This window comes from Hyposmocoma kahamanoa, unplaced genomic scaffold (assembly GCF_003589595.1).
Source record: "Hyposmocoma kahamanoa isolate Upper Pololo Valley unplaced genomic scaffold, ASM358959v1 180, whole genome shotgun sequence".
Classification (NCBI taxonomy): Eukaryota; Metazoa; Arthropoda; class Insecta; order Lepidoptera; family Cosmopterigidae; genus Hyposmocoma; species Hyposmocoma kahamanoa.
This window is the reverse complement of record NW_020653711.1, coordinates 2,250,589-2,273,074: the sequence shown is the minus strand read 5'-3', so window position 1 is coordinate 2,273,074 and position 22,486 is coordinate 2,250,589. Positions and strand designations below refer to the sequence as shown.

Genomic DNA, 22,486 nt, shown 5'->3' with positions numbered 1-22,486 from the left:
AATTTACAACAAGGACTTATGGAAAAGACTTTCAATGTACTAGTTTCAAAATTGCCTAGGATAGTTCTTAATCAATCGAACATTGTTTAAGCTTAGGGCATTTAATACTGCTGCGAGGTGGCTCGAATTATGTGTCCGGGAGTGTATTTAATAGCTACTTAATCTATTGTGAAGTAAGTACCTATATTGGTTTGTTATGTTTCATAAACACACTTACTTCCGGCTCACTCTCACTCTCGGTCTCGCTCTCAGTGTCCTGTTCTGTCTCGGTCTCGGTTTCTTCTTCTTCGCTTTCACTCTTCTTTGATTCCTCAGACTCCTCTTCTTCATCTTCGTCTTCATCATCTGAACCAACTTCCTTCATCATTGCCGCCATCTTGTCAACCTCGCGTTTTAGCTCTTTGTATTTCCGTTTCTCGTCTCTGAAAAAGATTCGTTTAGTTCACTGATATGGTGGCTACAGAATCTAGCAGAATCCACCAAGCTATAGATCGCGTGAATAGCGTGCAGTCCGACAGACGTTTTTGACAGCCGACAAAAGAGGTCTAACCGTTTAACTTTAAAGCCAGTCAGTAACTCGCTGTGTAATTTCGAATACAATAATTATTTCTAAAATCTATTTAGGCACGCATACTCGTATTTAAAGTTAATCGTTAATGTATACGAGTGGCGTTAAAGTTGTACGCTCTGACCATGTGATCTGATATACAGGTGTAATCGTTAAATGTGCCTAGATGATTATTCCGTAAATAAAAGAGATATCAAAACTTTTAAACTGACGTCGAAAGTACGTCACATATGAGTAAAACGTCAATAACTTTTCAAAATAAAACTAGAAATTGGTAGGTATCCAAAGTTTTGGCTTTCATCGCTCTCATACATTTAATATGCAATTCGGAGAGAGGCTTAGTTGACCTACTTTAGAGATAACAATAAGTTATAGATATAAAACTATCTTTTAATTGAACTAAAACAAAGTGATGTATATTTTTAAATACGTACAAATTTTGTATTCCAAGCTGTTGTTCGTAATGTTAAAATTTTAGATATTTATAGTTTTATTTAGAAATGTTATTTAAATAAATAAATAAATAAATAAATAATTTGTTGTCTCCACAAACAGTGCTTGTAAAAATAAAAATAGATTCTTTATGTAACATCAAAACATAATCTGGTTGTGGACGCTCGTCTCGAACTAGGAAAATCTGTATCTCAGCTAACCAGGTCTCTACCCCCAGGTTTACCTGGGGGTAGAGACCTGGACCTGAGACTTAATAGCTATGATTAATTACAGGTGAAAACAAAATGAAAGCAAAATAAAAATAAAAGTGAAATTTTAGATAATACAAATCTATGCTCTGAGGAGGTAAAACTAAGAGAGTAGAACAAAATGTTATGTGTGCGTGCGTGCGTGCGTGCGTGCGTGCGTGCGTGTGTGTGTGTGTGTGTGTGTGTGTGTGTGTGTGTATGTGTGTGTGTGTGAATGAGTGTGTATATTGTGTTAGTGTGTGTGAAACTTTGTATAGTTAATAAGTATATGTATGCTGTGTATATATAAAATTGCTACAATTATCAACTATTAACTATTGATGTCGTTGTCCTTATTGGGTAACGTACTTTCGATGTTAATTTAAACGTTTTTGATATCTCTTATATTTACGAAATAATCGTCTGGGTGCACTTAACGATTACATCCTGTTTGAATTAGATCCTTTCGTGTGTAGTAACGATGTCACATGGTAATGTCGCTAAGTATTTGTAGAGCGATGTAGGACGTAGCAAAATATGAAACAGAAATTCAATTGGCAAGGTTGGACTAAGCATAGATAGTTAGGTTTTGTAATATATACTTAACTCCTTGAAAAAAATGAATGACAATGTCCAAAATATAAAACATTTATTTGTTACTCGGAAACTTAGTGAAGATAGTGCACAAGGGTAGAGAGCAGAAAAAAGACAATGCGAAAGTTCTAAAAAAAAATTAAAAAGTGGTTGTCGAGTTGTTATGAAATTGATTTATTATTTCGATAAAGCTTATTTATATTGTGAATGACACTAATATTTAGATTAATGTTAATAGATTTGTTAATAATTTGTTTCGGTTGTTTATCTTTTAAGTCTTTAAAGATACAAAGAAGTTAATAGCTACGTGTCGATAATCAATGGCCTTTTTTACAACTAATATTAGGCCAAGAAACGCAACTGACTTGAGCGCAGCTTGTTGATTCTTTAGCGCCATCTTGTAACCCATTCGTTCTCTCTTCATTTGGTCTTGTTTCTCTTTCAGGTGTCGTATCTTGTTTTTCATATTTCGTACTTCCTTTTCCATTCGTTTTTGCTTCTTTTCTTCACTTTCCTCCTGTAATACACAAATAATCACCCTGATGCTTTGATAGACGGCAATAAAGAAATCAATAAGTACCTACTTACTACTACTACTACTAACTGCCTCCGTGATCGAACGGTTGCCATGCTGGCACGCAGAGGCCCCAGGTTCGATTCTCTTTCGTGAGTTTGGGTGTAATTTGTGGTTGTCTATGTGTGTGTCCATGGCATCCGCGATACATGGTTTCCCTAGTGCGGGGCTATGAGTGTGTGCGATAAAAAAACATATGCCACGCAGGCAAAAATTACTGTCATCTGAGGTATGTTTGATTTGTTTCATGCTTTACTTACTTGTTAAAACTAGAGTAACTTTCATGTTCACAAGGAACATTCCAAAATCCAAGATACATGATACATGTAGAAATGCAATAAATAAATATGAAATATGAAATATGAAATATGAAATACATTATTTACTACTACTTATGAAGTCAACGGTACACGTTGATGAGACCATGTAACACAATTTTTGTATCTGAGTTATTAATATCATTTTCGTTTCTCATGCTCTTAAAGTTCGTATTTATGCTGGGTGTAGGCTGCATAAAATAGGATTTTATGCTCTAGGGCATAGAATAAAATTGTCGTTTAAGACCGAGGCAATGACGCCTGCGCCAACAGCCACGCACACTAGAACTTTGTAAAATAAAGTTTTACTTTTCTTTTTTTAATCCGTGTTATGTTACAAAATTAAAAAAGTAGGCAATAGTAATTCTAATAAGTTATAAGAAATAGAAATGCGTAAAAAATAAAAGCTTGTAAAATATGATACTGATCATTATGTAGTCCGACGTGAGTCATGTGTAGAAAAAAAGGTAGTACATTGGCTGGAAGTTCTTATTTTCTCTTGGCAAGAGCTGTGTTATTTGTAATATTGCTGTTTAATTTCCTCGCAATCGAAGTGAAAAGCAGAGTGTATAACTCGTTTATAAAACTCATTTTACCCTCAACTTAAGTATCCACCTATAATGTACCCACACATACTCGTCTCGGGTAAGATGACGCATTTTATGCACTTGTACAATCTATTATTTCTAATTAGTTCCAAAATGAAAACAAGAAAAAATTTCATTTTCATGTAAAAACTTTATTTTTGTGGTCAGGACATTGAAAAGTTGAAATTTGCGCGCTATAGCAAAAAATAAATATTTATTGAGATTGGAAATGAAACTATTTTTCCGGATTTAAATCGCGTATATTTGTTTTTTCAAACAAACCGACGTTTCAGGCCTTTTACAGGTCCCATGGTCACGGTCGACTGAGGTGGTACAGTCTTCAACCAGTTATGTCTAATATTAATGCAAACCACCCTATTTTTTCGCTATAGTTACAATAGTTATTAATTGAATAAATACCTTATTTTTTATTTTACAAAGAAAACATTCCAATTTACGCTACATTAAGTTTTACAAATTATTTATACATGAATTTTTATTAAGTTTAATTTATTATTAATTATTAATAGAAATTAGAATAAACTAAAACATATTAATTAGTACTGCAGTCTTAAGTCTTATTTGTGATTTTTCGACGTGTTTGGGATTTTTCATTAGAGGAAATACTGGATCCCAAACTGGTGGTAGGGAGAAACCATATTCCCTGTTGAAATTAGGATGTTTTTTAATTTCAATGGCCTCTCGCAGCATCCTGGGTAGATAACGGACTTCTTTTGCAAGGACCTGGGGTTTGTCAAACTTCATTGAATGTGTAGGTTTATCCGTGACATGCTCGCAGACTGCAGACGACTTGTTTACGCGACGGTGTTTGACATCAGCTATATGTTCTTTGACGCGGGTACAAATACTTCGCATATATAGACATAACTGGTTGAAGAGTGTACCAACTCAGTCAACCGTGACCATGGGATCTGTAAAGGGCCCGAAACGTCGGTTTGTTTGGAAAAACAAATATACGCGATTTAAATCCGGAAAAATAGTTTCATTTCCTATGTGTAACAATCGCGTAAACCTGAGAACTCGATTTATTGAGATTTTTTTATGAAATAACTCCAACTAGTTTTGTTATGGTTATGAACACAAAGATCGAACACACAGAGAAATTTTGTCGACCCTGTGGTACTTGAACATGCTGCACCGTAGCATTGCTCTAACCATCTGAGCTACGGATTCAGTTACCGAGTCGTCGAAAGTCTCCTATGTGTTTTTGTTATAGATCTTTGTACTGGCTTTTGGTATTCGTCGCCGCTAGTGATTTCTAATGAGACATTTTTGAACAACCTTTGCCTAATATAATAAATATAAATAAATATATTTTCGAGTGTCTATTTATTTAGACAAAAAGGGAACATTATATTTCAAATCAATAAGTATCTATATTTCAACCAAAATTCAACAAATTTATGGCAAAGAGATTATGTAAACATCACTATGTATCCTAGTAAATACCACGGTGACAGCCACGAAACACCAAATTTTCAAACTAGTACTCTTTTCTACCAATTTTCTGTTCAATTAAATATAAACCAATACTGTCAAACTACAACCAACCTTATAATTATTACTAGAAAGATACACTTAGGGTCATATTCTACAACTCTACTCAATGCTCAAGTCAGGATTTGAGTATGGTTTAAAGTACTCGAAATCACACTCAAGTTCCTGCCATTAGGGCCGTATAATAATATATAATATAATAATAAGCCAGTGCTTGTGTTTCCAGTGCAATCCTGACTTGAGCATTGAGTAGAGTTCTAGAATACGACCCTTTGACTTGAACTTGAAGAACACTTAGAAAAAAATCCTGCGATCCGGTCGGCTAAATGCTTTCATGACGAAATACTTTCATAGATTTCTCATAGATGGCGCTACGCCCGACAAACACCTAGAGAAATTCATGAGGTCCGCTGGTTCGTTCCGTGGCTTAGTTGGCATAGCGTCTGGCACGGTTTGCTAGAAGACGTCGGTTCGAATCTGGCCGGATCGAAGGATTTTTCCTAAGTGTTTGATCTTTGTATTAATAATAAGAACAAACTAGTGGAGTAATTTCACAAAAAATAATTGAATAACATAGTGGTGAAACATTCTGACATTGAATAAAGAACACTTAAAACCAACCTTTTAAAAATTTGTTACAAAGTGTAATTTGTTAATAAAATTCTTATTATGATTTTTATTTTATTTTTAGATACTAGGTAAAATATACCTCTTCTTCCTCTGAAAGCGACTCCTCTTCGAAGCTGTCATCTTTGGTAACGGAGAGTTGTCTGATAGCGTGACTTGATCGTCTCGATCCAGCAATGGTTGGCATTATGCCCTGAAACATTTCAACTCTTCTTAATAAGGGCAAAAAATTACATCTCTGGCTACCATGGTAGGATGCAACGTCTACCTACTACAACAACCACGACGGCGGCACTTAAAAAAGAATCTTTATTGGTTCTTGGGCAATGTTTAAATGACAAGAGTCACGATTGATCCTTGTGTTCACTGATTAATAGCCTAGTTGTGGTCAAAACTTCTTCATTCTTTTTCATGAAATTGTCATATTTTTTAATGATATCAAGCGACGGGATGAATAGGTCGAACGCTTGGCAGTAATCGACACGCCTATCATGACAGTTGTAGTGTCACTCATTGCTTTAAATGGCAAAGTTTTAGTAGATTTAGTAGCAGTAGAGCTCCCTGTGAAAGAGTTCGTCCAGGGAAGTACTGCCACCTTACCTGTTTCTGTCGCCAAGCTGTAATACCAGCATTACTGTGTTCCGGTTTTAAAGGACAGGGGTGTTGGTGAAATTATAGGCACGTCATGTGACTTGTCAACTTACGTCTCATGGTGACCGGCGCAGTGGCAGTGCCCCTCAGATCTTTGCGATTTAAAGCTCTGAGTGGCACAGCAACTGTTATGGACAGGCTGTGTAGCTTACCATCAAGCGCATAACTTGTTCGTCCCGTCACTTGATATTATTAAAAAAAAGTTGACAAGTTCCATGTGCCTGTAATTTCACCAACACCGGAATGTTGTAGTGCTCGCATTATTGCTTGGCGGTAGAATAGGTAAGGTGGTATTAGTTCCGTGGATGAACTTTTTCACAACTGCTACTAAATCTAATAATACCTCTTGTATATTTATCGATAACCTTACAAAAATGTTTTTTTTTTTATGTGGCAGGCAATCTCTGCAATTGTCTGGTCATATGAGTACTTTATCAACGCAAATATGTTCACACAAAACAAACAAACACTCATACTAAAAGTTCGTATCTCCGACTGGTTCTACCGAGAATCGGAACTGGGAATTCCTCATCTATGTTTACCGCAAGCCCACCGAAATTGCCAATAAAGCAGTTGTAGTTTTTGTGGTAAATGAAATGCATTATAATATATAATTACTTTTTTATAAAAAAACCGACCTCAAAACTTTGGGGTATTACATCTATTTGCCAAGTTTTATGGAAATCGGATAACGGAAAGTGGGTGAATTCCAATAAACCGGATTCATCACTTATTTTGGTTTCTCTTCAATTTTGAATCAGACCACTACTGAGGTGCCCACTTTTCAACAAAAAGGAATAATTGAAATCGGTTCTCATGCGTCGGAAACACAAAAATATACAATTTAATTGAGAACCTCTTCCTTTTTTTTGAAATCGGTTAAAAAAAAAACAATAACTACGTATTTATTTATGGATTTTGCATATACTTTTATCATCAATTGAATGATAAATAAAATCTATTTTGTACAGAATGATTACAATATTTAAACGATAAAAATCTTAAATTAATATGTAATGATTAACGTTGTAACGAACGTTGATAAAAAAGTTACGATGTCCGGCACTGTTGCTATTTTTGCGCACTGTATCCGATTCTTATTTGTTGCATTCGCCTAGACTATACAAATCTAGAAAACTCGGACCCACTTCGGATGTCGCTTGTGCACTAAGTCCGATTCCAATCCGAGAAAATACAAATACCATGTATTCGGTTCATGCATTCGGTCATGACTTGGTTTCGGAACGAATTGGATGCAATGCGCAAAAGCGCTAATCCTTCTTATAATAAAGCGTCGAGTATATAACCAAAAATAGAGACGAAATAAGGACCATATATTCCTGGTAACACATTAGCGATAGAGCTCTTATAAATATCAACTCTCGTTTGCACTGAAATATAGACAGGCCAACTAATGACCTGTGTGTACGTCTCCGTATATTCCAATAAATATTCTGTATTTATTGTAATAAAGATAGTATCTCTAACAATGCCATGCTGTACTATTCGGTGGTGTGGGAAAAACAGCAAAACATCTAATTACAAAACAAACGGAATCACATTTCATCGGTAATTAAATATTAAATATGTAATTTTGTAATTTTCGTCCATTATAGCAAAGCTCAAGTTAACTGGTCGATTTGAAGTAAAACAGTTGACGACACCCATTGACGACACTCGTCAATTGTTTCGAACTCGGTCTAGCCAATCAGAGTCAGTTGTCACAGTAATGATATGGCAGAATAGTTTTCAAACAAATTAAATGATATTTCGTCTCTATTTCTGGTTATATACTCGATGTAATAAAGCCACATATTGTGATTATACGTCAAAAGTGCTTTTATCAATGAAAAGTCATAAAAATAATACGAACTACATTAAACAAAATTATGTGTGAAATTTTATAACTCTCTTATTTAAGCATAAATAAGTTTTTGACTAATTCGCTCGTAGAATCTGCTTCTGTCATGAAAAGTTGTTTTGCATTTGCGTTATATACAAGTATATCTTATTTAATTATATTAGCTGGCTCCATCGATCAGTGCACGAAAAAAAACTATTAAGGTATGTGGGTATGTAACTTCTCATGTTCTAGTACATGATGTCAAAAAGTCCGAGAATATGTTCTTTAGAGAGTAAGAAGAATCGTACAAATACTCTTCTGGTGTTATTTAATGAATCTCTATTATGGGTTAGCCATTTGGAATAGTTAGGACACTATTTTGCCGACGACCTCAAAGATGATTATGGATATAGAGTGTGAGCGCAGAGCACTATCGGTATTTTTTTATAAACCACCGGTATTGTATATTCTATATTTTTGTTGACTCTCACATATATGATTTCTAACGTATGGCCAGCTATAGTCGCCTTAAGACGTACTAATGGATTAATTATGTGTTCGGGTTGATTGATTGTACCTACAGTTGATCGTGATTAATGATTTTAAATAATAGAATGTTACCTCATGATCAGCATTAGCAAAAGCATTAGAAGCAAGATTGTTAGTAGCAGCGCTCTTCCGCAAGCTATGAGCTTCATCAGAATTAACGTCTATGTTCAGGAACCTACACTGCTTCTCGAAATCGAGCTGGCGTTTCTGGTAGAATGATAATGGTTCTTCGTTTAACGCTAGTTCCTCCATATTGTTCTGGAAAGTTAGCCAAGCATTAGATGTGTTAGTTGCGGTCCTTATATTTCATCGTAGATCTCCATAAACACTTTCTTATTGTTATGGTACAGTCGTCAGTCGTATAACTAAAAGAAGAACCGTCCTGGTTACGTCTCAGAATTAAACGAAGAGCCTTTTTAATTTGATACTTTTAAGAGTAGAATTTACCAATTATTAATGCATTGTTTAATTGCATTGTAAGATAAGTGTACCGTACCTATTGTTTTTTAGTAAAATGAATATTATACCTAAAACCAGTAGTGCTTTTATTGTTTTAGTAATTTAATAATTCTACTGTTTAGTGTTCTTTCCCGCAATTTACTTACCGCTAGTGCCTGTTCCAATTTTTTCTCCAACTCAGCGTTCTTCCTTTTAACTTCCTCTAATTCAGTCAAAGCTGCGTCTCTTTGTTCGGCAGCATCCAAGTACTGTTTCTCCAAACTATCAGCGTTTTCCTTCGTCTTTTCAACTTCCATCTTAAGGTTATTGACCAGTCTCTCATCATATGCATCTGTTACCGATATAACAGTCTTATGTTGCTCTTGTTTGATAATAGCTCTTTCTCTAGCTAACTCTGCTTCTAAGTTCTGTATTCTAGTTAACAAACGTTTATTTTCTCTTTCTTGAGCTTCCTTGTTTCTGTAATTAGAACATATATGCGGAATTAAAAACTGACTGCTTGTGTACCTTGTATTGTGTACCTGCATCATTATAAAGCTTATTCATTTACTTTCTAGGGCTTCTTAAAATCCATTATTCTGTGACGACTCTGTCGCAAAGCGACACAAATACCAGGAAAAACCTAAGAAGGGTAATATGTGAAACTAAAAGGAAAAATGTATTATAGTTGTACATTAAATAAAACTACACATATATAAAAAAAGGGAAAAGAAGAGATGAAAAGATGACGGTGTGAAGAAATTGTAATATTAAGAAAAGACGAAAAGCATAGGGCTCGAAGACAGAAATGCCAAAGGATGCTAAGAGGCATGGGCCTGCGGAAGTAATTGTAGAATATTCCCGAGTAGGTTTAGGCATAAGTGATAACATGGTGATTTTTAGGTAGATGTAGAGTATACAAAGAGAGAAATATAAAAGAATCAGGACAGGTAAGGGCGTTTTCGAGGGACTTATATTAATTGAGACCATATTGACGATACGGTTCGTATGAAGTAGAATAAAGTATTATTGCACGTATTTAATATCATACCTAAGTTCAATAGCTAGAAGTTGTTTCGTAGACTGAAGATCATCTCTTACTTTGTCAATATCATCCATTTCATCAATTTCTTCTTCTTCTGTAGGTGGAGGGACCTGTAATTAATTTATAATTAATAAGTATATATTTTTTAATACGTTTTTCTCAGATGTTAGATTAAAGTTTTAGAAAGATTTTTATATCCATAATAAATAAATTGTATTGATTTTTGTCTGCATTGACATCATTTACAAAATGTTATTTAAAAAGCTTGTTCAAGTCTTGAACGAATCTTCTAAACGAGTCGAAACTTTCAGTTGTCCCATAGTTGTACTGTTTTGTTATTTAGGATGTTTTTGGGTGGTTTGTGCTAGGTTGTTTTTTTGGCGAACATACCTCTGCCAAATTGACTCCTGAAGGCGATGCGGCTAAATTGGCCTGTGACATTGACTTTTGGACCTGTTCTTCAATCGTCATTTGTCTTCTGAATTTCCTCAAACCTTCCAAGTTGGGTTTACTCCTATCATTAGTTTTTGTCTTCTTTAGCTTGATGCCTTTAGAAATTTCTTTCAGCAGGTCATTGTGAGAATTGGGCTTCTCTGACTCGAAAATGAATTGGTCCTTGTTCTTAACGACTGTGTTTCTGGTAATGATTGGACTGGATCTGAAAATATTGGAGAAAATAATGTATTGGAAAATCTTTTTTATAAAAATGTTAGAAAGTTTATTACTTGAAATACATACGGAGTTGAGGGCGGAGGTGGAGGCGGTTTTGGAATATGTAGCTCCATTTTATACAGCTGTGTTTATTTTTAGTAAATTAAATTATTAAATTAAAATAAAGCTCGACACAAGAACGCTATGTCGAGGCGTGTTTGGCACTAGTTGGCAATCGTTACTTTTTTACGAACAATAAAATTGGAAGACTGCTGAAATTTCGCTCAATAAACATTATGTGGAGTATGAGGTCATCTTTCGGTTACTTTGAAGTTCGTTCCTACTTTTTGACAAATTGAGTGTTTATTGTTATTTTTCAATATATTTATTTATTAGGGGTCTTCACCCGTCAACGAATTAAAAACTAAATATTGTTACAGTCACTTTTACAGATGTTTCGTTATATTTCTTTATTGTATCATTATTCTTCTATTGCATATTTAACATGATATTATAGAATGTACATCATTCAACATTAGTGAAGACTAGCGGGCCCATTAATTTTCTCATTAAAGTTAACATACATACCTATCATTAGTAACAACATGTTTCAACTTCTTTCCCTGTTCCACTTCCTTCATCATGTCGCTCCAATCTGGTCGTTTCCTGGGTCTGCTGCGAAGTGACTCTATTTTCTTCAGTTTTTGGGGGTCAATTGGGGCTTTTTTGAATTCCGGTGGTGGTGGCATCTTCGGCGGCAACGGTGGAGGCATGGGCGGCGGTACTGGCTTCAATAAGCCTGGGTGGAAAATAAATTATATTAGATTGCGGTGCTCAATCAGGGTTAACTCTTGTGTAAAGAATCCTAATAATTTTTATTTTATTAATTAATCTTATGGACACTTATTATATAAAAAACTATATATGTATATCGTGTTATGGCACAAGTCAAGTCAAGTTTTTACAAAGCCGTTGTAGCTTTTAGAATAAAACTCACATTATGCAAGTATTAAGGGTGTTATCAAAATTAACGATACCTTTAAATAAATGACCATGATCATCCTCTTGATCAGCCATTATTAATAATCACAATCTCACTTTACGACACTTATACGAATCACAGGATATGCTACACACATTCAATAAATATTCAAAATATAGATTTTTAAAATTTCACTAAACAATAAACACTGGAAAATATATCTCCTAAAATATGGATAAAGTTATAATTCGTAATTGCAGTCACTTTGATCTGAACTGCAGCATTCCGGCATTCACACCTGATGTGAGCAGGCGACGCACGCGGAACTTCTCTGTGACTATTTTGGATCACACTTAGACCACAAATCGTCTGGCGCACAAGAGATCAAAAGGTAACGAGGAATGTTTTAAAATAAAGATATATTTTGCACACACCAGATATATGTATATACCTCTGAATAACAAGAAAATAATAAAGTATGCACTATACTGGTTATTTTCAATTAATCTTAAAAGTTACTGACAGAAGGTTTTAGTTTTTTTAAATCTGAAGTAATCAATGAAAGTCTGTACTCCTTTTTTCATGAGATCAAAGTAATTTATTGTATGGGGTCATCTTCGGCACAATATCTCGTGTAACTCAATGGTGATTGCCAAAATCGAGTCAAATATATTTAGTGCGCTTGCGTCGATCGAACAAGCAATCACTCAGAATGCTAATTATAAATCAGTATAGTAAGTATCAGTGTGTCAATGTTTTGTGTCACATAATGGTTCTAGTCTATTTAGGATAGCCGTCTATTCTAGGATATTGATTCTCCAATGTGGATCTAAAGTTATAACGTACATTAAAGATGGAAGAAATGCACTATATTATATTGAAAATTTATAATTGAAAAGTTTTGAAGATGGATATCGCTAATCAAGAAAAATATCTAAATGCCCAGGTATTTCCTGCACTAAAACCTCAAATTGCTAGTAAATGAGAAATCCGCTTTTCTGTCCTCATGATTTTAAAAATACTAATTAAATGTTAAAGAAAATACTTTAAAACCACGATACTCACTTCTCAAACTCTCATTCTTGGTAAGAGTGTGCCCCTTAGGAATTTCATCGGACAGCGTCTTATCAATATTGTTTTTAACACGCTCGTGTAGTGGATCCCTCCATTTCTTTACTGGAACATCATCCTTTGAAGGTTGCTTCTGAAGTGATGGTTTTCGTGGTGGGAGCTGCAAACATAAAAGTTTTAAAACCTATGTCACATTTCGTATATTTATGGAGTTGGCAATTCACATTAAAATAATTGTGCCGACGAACTACAGTTAACACAAAGTTTATTTGCATTTAGATTTTGCCTATATGCACATCAAGAGCTTTGTTATATCGTCATAATTTTCAGTAATCGTACCTACTTTAAAGTACAATACCATTCAACAATATATACTTAGAGACACATGAATTAAGTCTGTACTCACCTTGGAAGGGCCCTTTTCTAGTGGTGGTTTGGTTGCCATTTCTGTTTTGTCTTTTTTGTCTTCTAATTTACCTTCTGTTTTAGGCTCTACTTTCACCTTTTCAGTTGTTTTTAAGTTTGGTTTAACATCTATCTTAGAATCTTTACTTGCAAAGTTATTAACAGACTTATCATTAAGCGATTTATCATTTACAGTTGTTTTTGAAACTTTGTCGATGATGGTTTTGTTATTTGGTTTCTCGTTCACTGTATTATTTCTGTCAGTTTTATCATTTGTTGGGGTTTTGTTTATAGACTTTTCAACGGTATTATTTTTTTTATTTAATGGCGTTTCATTAGCAACGGTATTATTTTTGGAAAGTGGTTTTTGGTTGGCTTTGTTCAATAGTTTTTCATTAGCAACAGTATTTATTTTGGTTACTGGTTTTTCATTTGCTTTGTCATTTGCATTGATCTTATTTAATGGTTTGTCATTAACAACTTTACTAGTTGGCGTTGTTCCGTTCTTCTCAGCGCCTCTTTTATCAACTATTGTAACAGATTTTTCTTTTCCTTTGTCAGCATCGATTGTCCTTACACTTTTTAGTGTTGGTTTTTCTGGCACTTTTTCGTTATTTTTATTATTCGTGCTGTTTGTTGGTGTTGTATCCTTTTTGTCGTTAAGACCTAGCTTGTCTTCTAACTTTGGAATCTTGTCTATAGATTTTAAAGCTGATTTTGCAAACTTGGACGTTCGTTCTTCGCCTATTTTAGACTTATCTGCAAGCTTCGCTGCTGAAGGCTTTACGAGATTTTCTTCAACGGTTTCCGATACACCGTTTTCTGCTTTGTCTCTGACGGTGGATTGTTTCTTCAAGGTAGCTATAAATAAAATAAATTAATTTTCCAGTATGCTTAACCACCATTTGTTTTAGTGTAGAATTAAGGGTAAGTACGTCAAGTTAAAAAAATAGTGTTATTAATGTCTGGTCTCTTCCAATGTTTATTATGTTTGCCAAATTTTTACATCTCATTTCAATTTAAATTTTTACATCATAATAGATGTAAATAAATGTTATAAAGAGGAAAAAGTAGAATAATGCTTATATTATTGTATATAATTAAGCATCGAACAAGTTTTCTCCATTTTAAAATATACATAAGGTTTCAAGGAAACTTAAGTGTGTAGTAAATGTCGGTATCTGATCAATATAACTTTGTGTAGAGGTATAGTATTTATTTTTGTATTATTATTTCTGAATTAGAATGAAACTGATTTTTATTGTAATGAATTAAAACACAAATGACGTAGTGACCGTGTAGTTTTAGCATTGAATTCTCCGCATAAATATTACATACCTATCCTAGTACCCTTAAGTACTAAAACCAGTATATAATCAGAAATAGAGATGAAATGTCATTTAATTTGTTTGAAAACTATAACCATTTATGGTGACAACTGCGCTCCGATTGGCCAGCCCGAATTCGAAACAATTGACGGGTATCGTCAATTGTTTCACTTCAACACGACCACTTTAATTTGAGCTTTGCTATAATGGACGAAAATTGCAAAGTTACATATTTAATATTTAATTACCGATGAAATGTGATTCCATTTATTTTGTAATTAGAATGTTTTGCTGTTTTTCCCACACTACCGGATGGAACAGCCCCCCATTGTTAGCTATATTATCTTTATACAATAAATACAGAATATTTTTGGAATATACGGAGACGTAATCACAGGTCAGTTGTTAGCGCTGTGCTATTTCAGCTTTCTAATTTGTGATTTCAGCGCAAACGAGATATTTAAATGATATTTAAAAGTGATATAAGACCCATTTGCCCGATGAGTTGCCAGGGATGGATAACCCCTATTTTGTCTCTATTTCTGGTTATATACTCAATAACTAAAACATATACCAAAGTAATTTAAGTAATGTAATTTTTTAAATAATGATGTTACATATCTTTGAAAATACGACAAAATAGATGATAAAATAAATCTACAATGTTATAATATTGATAACGTGCCAGATGATCACACCACGAAACCAACCAAGAAAACCAGGTATTCTAATTAGGGAATTCCTGTACAATGAGTGCACTAGCAACGTAACATTTACCAAATGAATCCTTCCGAGAGTTGACCCCGGTAGCACCTCATCCAGCGCCAAGAATGTAAGCCCTTGGGTCACCGAGGTCGTCAATATAAATATTTCAAGAGGGACTAAGCTATCCTAGATGTTTTTTATGTTTGAGACGTGCTACGACATTGCATAATAGTCAATAAATCTTTGTAATTACCTCGAATGACCTTATACTATGAAAACTGATGGAAACACGTGCTACGGCCCTGCGCGGGTGCATTCTGATGGCATTCGACGTAAATAAACATGGCCGCTGCCAAGATGGCCGACCTTCGCTATTTACAACGGTTCCTTGTTAAACAACACAGTTTCAGTGTAGTTTTAACTGAAACGTTCAAAGTTAAGAGCTACTATTTGTTTATAACAATAATATTCTTTCAAATATCGGTCGGCAAAGTCAGATTTAAATATTTTGAATGTATAGGTATATAATGTATAATGTATAGGTATAACTGCCTCTGTGGCCGAACGGTTACCATGCCGGACTGCCACGCAGAGGTCCCAGGTTCGATTCCCGGGCCGGGAGAAATATTTGTATGGCCTACATTTATTTCTCTCGTGAGTTTGGGTGTAATTTGTGGTTGTCTATGTGTGTCCATGGCACCCGCGACACAGGGTTTCCCTAGTGCGGGGCTATGTTGAGTGTGTGCGTTATTATTATTATTATTATATATTTAATTAATAAAATAAATATAAACGGAACACCTAGTGGCTAGCGTAGCTAAAGGAAGAGTTCTGCCAGCTTTTCTTTTGTCCACTCCTTCGTTTCATTTCTAGAACATATTACATAGAATTATAATAATATAATTTCTTTAACATCGCAGAAAATTTCCTTTCACCTAATTAGGCTGCTATTTATAGTAATGAAATAAATTTCCATGGAACACGATCAAGTTGAAGATCTCTTATAAATCATCGTAACTCCACGGTTTATTTTGTAAAAGTCTGTCCTCTCTAAAAATATCGAATGCTTGGCGTTCGCTCGAAATATCTCAACTCCAACGTTTATTGGAACGTCATGATGCGAAAGCTGATTTTTTTTTGTATGCGTTTTTTTAATTTCCGTTTCCAACCAGCTAGCGACTGATTGTTTTGTTTGTTGTCTTCTATTTTTGCATTCCTGTTGAAACACTTTTTGATTTTTCTTAATGACTCGTAAAATGAGTCTAGTTTGTTTGTAGTGTTCGAAAATTTCCAGTCATAGACAGAGGTCCTGAAGACCGTTATTTCACTATTTTTTTGTAATCGATAATCGGACATAAATCAGTTTTGTGCTATTACTCCAAAACATGTATTACGTACTCTACCTTAAAATTTACCAATCAAAAACGTGACAAAAAATCTCCAGTCCCCCAGCACAACACAAACACAAGATCACACAAAATTCAAATTTAGATTCTTCCAAAACAGTGACCACTAGAAAAACAAAAGAGTTTCAATTTCAAAATGGAAGGCTAAAGTCCATTCCGTACGTAGAACGTGCAACCACGTAACGCGGTACACTCCAGACTAACAAAGTTGAAATCGGTGGAGAGTCAATTATTTCGCTCCCGTGTCTCCTGCCAAAGTTTCAGGCAGGTGTTGACGTCATCATGTGGATATATCAACAGTTACAGATATTATGCACTCCGAAATATAGTCCTCGTTGGAGTGTCGGGAAAATAAATAATAAAACGAAATTGATGGACCGACGACAGCGTTACATTATACATATTAAAATTTTATATGTACATTTGTGAAAACATTCTACTTTTGTTTCATACGATATTCGTAATGTTATTGTGATATTAACGCCATATGTGCGCAAAGGTAATGGTAAGTATAGTAGGAATTATCCGTAATGTCCGAATCCACTTGATCTCTCATTGTTTTAAACTACTTTTTTATATAGGTACTAGTTTTTCTTGGGGGGCCTTCAAACTTAACGCTTATAAATGCGCTGGTGCCATTATTAATTTTTATACAATATTTAGAAACGCAGTTACAGCGCCACTGTCGTAACACGCGCGCCACTTTTGCAGTCACAATGAGGGCGCGTTCCCATTGTGTCGTGACTACAGATAATCGTGCAGTTTAAAGTGTCGTGACTTGTATATTTAAATGAAGTTAATACATAGAACAACACGATTAACTGTTGTTCACGATTTTTTGACGTTACAACAGATTGTCGTGATAATAGGATAATAGGAAAAGCTAGAACGACAGTCGTTCGATTATAAATAAAAAGTCACGATAAAAATGTGACGACAGACAATCGCAGCTTAAAACGATCCTGTTTGTCCTGATCCAAACGACAAGGCGGCTGCCGTGTACTGATAAATAGTCGTCACGATCCAGTGGGAACAGCTAGACACGACAGTCGTTCAAAGATAAAACAAACGTCCACGACACAGTCACGACAGATAGTCGTAATATTGGAACAGGCTAAACGCGACAGTCCTCCAAAGATAAATAACACGTTACGACACAATGGTAACACGCCCTTTGTGAACAAAAATTACTGAAGCGCTACAGACGCGCGGCTGCCGCTCCAAACTACTAATTTGGAGGCGCCCTTAAGGTACTTAAGGTACTCTCCAAGTAATAATGGTTGGCAGTGCATTTTTGCTATTAGGATAGGATTAAAAAAAATCTATGATCACATCGTGTGTGTCAGCACTTTCACCAATTCAATTCTTAGTACAATGAAGAATAATGTACAAAAAGCTATAAGCCGAGAAGCTACGTATGACCGTATCAGCAAGTCCGATCCTGACAACCATGGCAAATGTAATCAATAAAATCGATGATGTCGATTCTATCCTGACGTAAAGTCAACGTATTTAATGCTCTCATCCACAGCGACCTTAAAATCGTACCTACCCTGGTGTAATAAGGCCACCTCTGTAAAATGACAACTTTTCAGGAGAGACGTTTAAAGATTCTATGAACAAAATTAGTCGTTAATATTTTTATGCTTAAATAGGACAGTTATAAATTTTCACATTTGCATAATTTGTTTCGTGTATGTAGTTCGTATTGTTTTTATGATTTTAATTAAAAGCACGTTTAATGTATGATCATATTATGTGATTTTATTATATTATTTATCTATATTATATTACCCTGGGTAACAAATTAAAATAGTATCAACATGGATCCTGTAGGACTAGTACAACAGGACGCGACTTGCGCGAAAGCGACATAAAGCGCGAGATACGCTATTCTCGCATAGAGATCTTGATCGTTATGTCGCTCTCGCGCAAGTCGCGTCCTGTTATGCTAACCCAACTGCTGTATGTGGGCGCCGCCATTAAAAATATAAAAAAAGGTCAATATAACTAAAATAAATAATTAAACTGCATACATTTCAAAAAATATATAACTAATATAAATAAATGTATAGATTTCTTTAAAATACTTAGACAAATATTTAGAAATTAATGTGTTAAGTCTTCTTTTTTTGCAGCCATTGGCAGATACATCAAGAAATAAAACACTCCTGCTTTTACAATGAAATGAACTTCTTTTTTATTATTATTTCATTTATTAAAGAAAATCAATAAATAGCCTATTACAATTAAAATATACATAGAGATCAATAACTACGGCCAATAACAGATTTTCTAGAATATACTTTGAAATTAACTCGCGTTGAACAGAATATTGTGCTGTTGTGATGCCGTTGACATGACATATGATAACGTTAATAAAAAATAGTAGTTTTTAGATAGAGAAACTAATAAAAAAAGAAACAAGAAAACTTTAAAGTATTTGATGAATCGTATCTTTAGACTTGACTTAGATCGTAATTTGTTTATTCCAAAACCAAAGTCACTTTGATGGGTATTGAAAACAGCGTCAAATTAAATTATGCAACTATGAAAATAGTTGTGAATCAAATAGTGCCCTAGTGGCGTATTTCTTCTGACGTTACCCACCCACGTTACGGACGTGACGTGGTACGTAAGCTAGACACGGATTTTTGTATAAAGTGCGACTGGAATGGAAAGTGAGTGGAACATTTAGGCTTTATTGGGCAATTGGTTGATGTCGTGCATTTACATCGAGTTCTAAAGTTTGTTATTATTTTGTGTTTTTTCGGATCAAAAATCCTGTAGGTTCATTTGTTTTTCGCACGAACTAACGTCTCGTACTCTTTACAACTCCCATGGTCACGGCTGACTGAGATGATATTACTCTTCAACCATCATCATCAAGCCATTTATACGTTCCACTGCTGGAGACGGGTCTCCTCTCAAGCCACCCTTACCCAAATTTTTGGATTTGGGACTTCACACGGTTTTTATTTTATTTCTTTATTAAATGTACAAAACAGTTTATATTCACTCCTTAACAAAAGCTTAAACATTACTGCTGGTTCTACTCTAGAATGTAAGCCTAAACACGTACACTCTGCTTGACCAATAATGAGTAAACAATTTTGTTACAATATATTAATAAACCGTACTTAGGCATGATAAAACTGTAACCTTAAATAAAATAGAATTACTATGACTATAACTATGAAAGAGAGAAATTGTGGTGCTTGTGGGTTCGATTGCGAAGTCTTTTAAAATTTATCAAATATATCCTCTAAATCATGACGCTGATTTAGAGGTGGACCTTTATTGGCGGATTTTTTAACCTTATGAGGTTATTATAGGCCCGACACATCTGCCGTCCGCTAACTAAAATGAGGCTACGTGACAAATGGTCAAATGTTCGTTTCATATAGAAAAAAATAGAGAACAAAATTCTCTTTTGAAAACAGTTAAAATTAGTTATGGTTTTTGAGTTATCGGAACATACTCTAACGATGCATAGCTCATTAAACAATTTCAATATTCTAAAACTGAGTTATGGCTTTTTATGATATATCTGAAAAAATATTTTGTCACAGCCGCATTTTAGTTAGCAGACGGCAAACATTCTCGTGGGAGGGTTCTAAAAAGAAGTAAGTATAAACATTCAATAAGAATGGTTTAGGTAGGCGTTGTGGATTGTACTTGATGTTAAAGTTAATATAGGACTGAAGCGTTTTCTAAGGGTTGTGTTCTTCGACGTGTAGATTTCATCACAATGTTTTCTTTCACCGGAAATTTCAAATTAAATTTCGCACATAAATTCCAAGAAATTCAGATGTGTCAGTCGGGTTCGGAACCCACAGCCTCTGATTGAGAAGTGGTAGGTCAAAGTATTTAGACTATCACGGATTCAACAAAAATAATAATAATAGACAATGGTTGAAGACTAATGTAATATTTTTCCAATTCGACATTTTAAGTGACATCAACGTATGGGTTTATTCCCAGCAGTTCCATGTACTCAGTTCCACATGGAACAATTGTAACCCAAAAGTTCTTTATTGCCTATTCATCTCAAAAGGAGAGCTCTCATGAAACAACCCAGTATTACAATCGTAATTTCATTAGACGCAGTAATGATAGGCGTGGGTGTGGACATGCAAAAGTCATAAATTTCATTTAGTACGACGATATTTTTAATACACCTTATGACTCGAGAGTCGGATCTTATACATATACAAACGGAATCATGAACAATAACATTCGCAAGTTATCTTTTTCTTTTATGACATAAATTAACGGGACAAACAAGTCGTGCGCCTCATTTCCACTACCGCTTAGTGTTTTAAATCGCAAGTACCTGTGGGGCACTGCCACTGCGCCCGTCACCCTGACACATAAGTTGAAGAAAGTCTCAAGTGCCTGTATTTTCACCAGCACCGTTACCTTTCAAAACCAAAACGCAGTAACGCTTACATTACTGCTTAGCGGCAGAAATAAGTAAGATGACAATACTTCCCGGCGAACTATTTGACAAGGATTCTACTTCTACTAAAATATAAGTAAATGTTATAAACTTTAGGGCTGTAATCATATAACTTTAATAAGGGAGACGAGATGTTTTCAAAATATTTTTTGTAAATATTTTATTTTTATCGTTTATGCTTTTTACTACCATGAGATTCATCTATTTTTTAATCGACTTCAATAAAATAGAGGAGGTTCTCAATTCGACTGTGTTTTTTTTGTAAGTATGTTACGCGATAACTCTGGCTTTGTTGTGAACCGATTTTGATGGTTCTTTTTTGTTGGAAAAAGGGTAACCTCAGTACTTAGTGGTCTCATTTAAATTTGAAGAAAATACTCCACCTCTAACTGTAGCAAACTAGGGGATGAATGTCTTTAGAGGTCAGTTTTAGGACTCTGTACTGAGTTGTGAAAACATTTCATTAGTTAGTTATTATTATTGATACAAATATAGAACAAACACAAAAATCTTTCGATCCGACTGGACTCAAAACAGTATCTGTCGCTTCAACGTGGCTACTGTTCTGCCAACTGAGCTGCGGATTGAGACAGCAGATCTTACCAATTTCACTGTGCTTGCTACGGATCTTTGTATTGCGTTTTTACATACATACATTTATACTTCACGCCTTTTTGCAATCATCAATAAGAGTTAAGATATAAGATATTTATTTATTCACTCTCACATAAGGAAGATTGTACATTATAATTATATGTTAAACAAGACTTAATAATGTCTAAAGTTATCTACCTTAAGCGAGAGTCTGGAGTTCGTAGTAGGTAACTAGACCTGTGTTACAAATCTCCAGGAATAAATAATGTGTTATGAAATTGAATCAACGGAAAGTTACATACATCGCTTTTTTCAATAAGAGCGTTTGCGCGCTACGTCCAATTCGTATCAGGGGGTCTACTCTCGATCTCCGTCAGACATCCGTCGGAAACAATTACTGTCAAATAAGCAATACTTGACCAAATGAAAAGACGCGTTATGCGAATGAAGCTTCATACTTGGTACTTGTCTTTTAATTTTGTCGGCTTATTTGACAGTAATTGTTTCGGACGGATATCGGACGAAGTACGAGAGTAGACCCCCAGTTTCGAACTCCAGAAATGACGGTCCGAAATGTCACAGGTATCCGAAGTATCATTTTTGCTCTAGGTGTACATTGGGTCCGAGGTTTCTAGATTTGTATAGTCTCGTATTCGGAACGAATACGATCAGATGTAGTGCGTAAATGCGCTAACACTGTAATGCATAAGTACGAATAAAAAAAAGTTTAGTTCATAATCGCAGTATTCTGCAATTTTGCTTTATTGTATAAAGGTAGCGATATTTTTGTGGAATGTGGTATTGCAATGATTTGACATATCGAATACACGTTACAAGACATAAAACGTCCATTTGATGTAAATTAAGATAATTGTATAATGAAAATATTCC

General features: G+C 34.7%; 1 protein-coding gene across 1 annotated transcript in view; it reads right to left on the bottom strand.

The window, feature by feature from the left end:
• The window catches only part of LOC113225889 (glutamic acid-rich protein-like), a 30,999-nt gene that overhangs the window by 4,005 nt on the left and 4,508 nt on the right, over positions 1–22,486 (bottom strand). The window contains exons 3-11 of the mRNA XM_026458353.1: positions 13,102–13,961; positions 12,690–12,855; positions 11,231–11,441; positions 10,382–10,649; positions 9,998–10,101; positions 9,114–9,426; positions 5,548–5,658; positions 2,208–2,359; positions 218–422 (exon numbers count right to left, since the gene is read on the bottom strand). Of these exons, the coding sequence (XP_026314138.1) occupies positions 218–422; positions 2,208–2,359; positions 5,548–5,658; positions 9,114–9,426; positions 9,998–10,101; positions 10,382–10,649; positions 11,231–11,441; positions 12,690–12,855; positions 13,102–13,961 (2,390 nt within the window). The remainder of the gene's footprint in view (positions 1–217; positions 423–2,207; positions 2,360–5,547; positions 5,659–9,113; positions 9,427–9,997; positions 10,102–10,381; positions 10,650–11,230; positions 11,442–12,689; positions 12,856–13,101; positions 13,962–22,486) is intronic.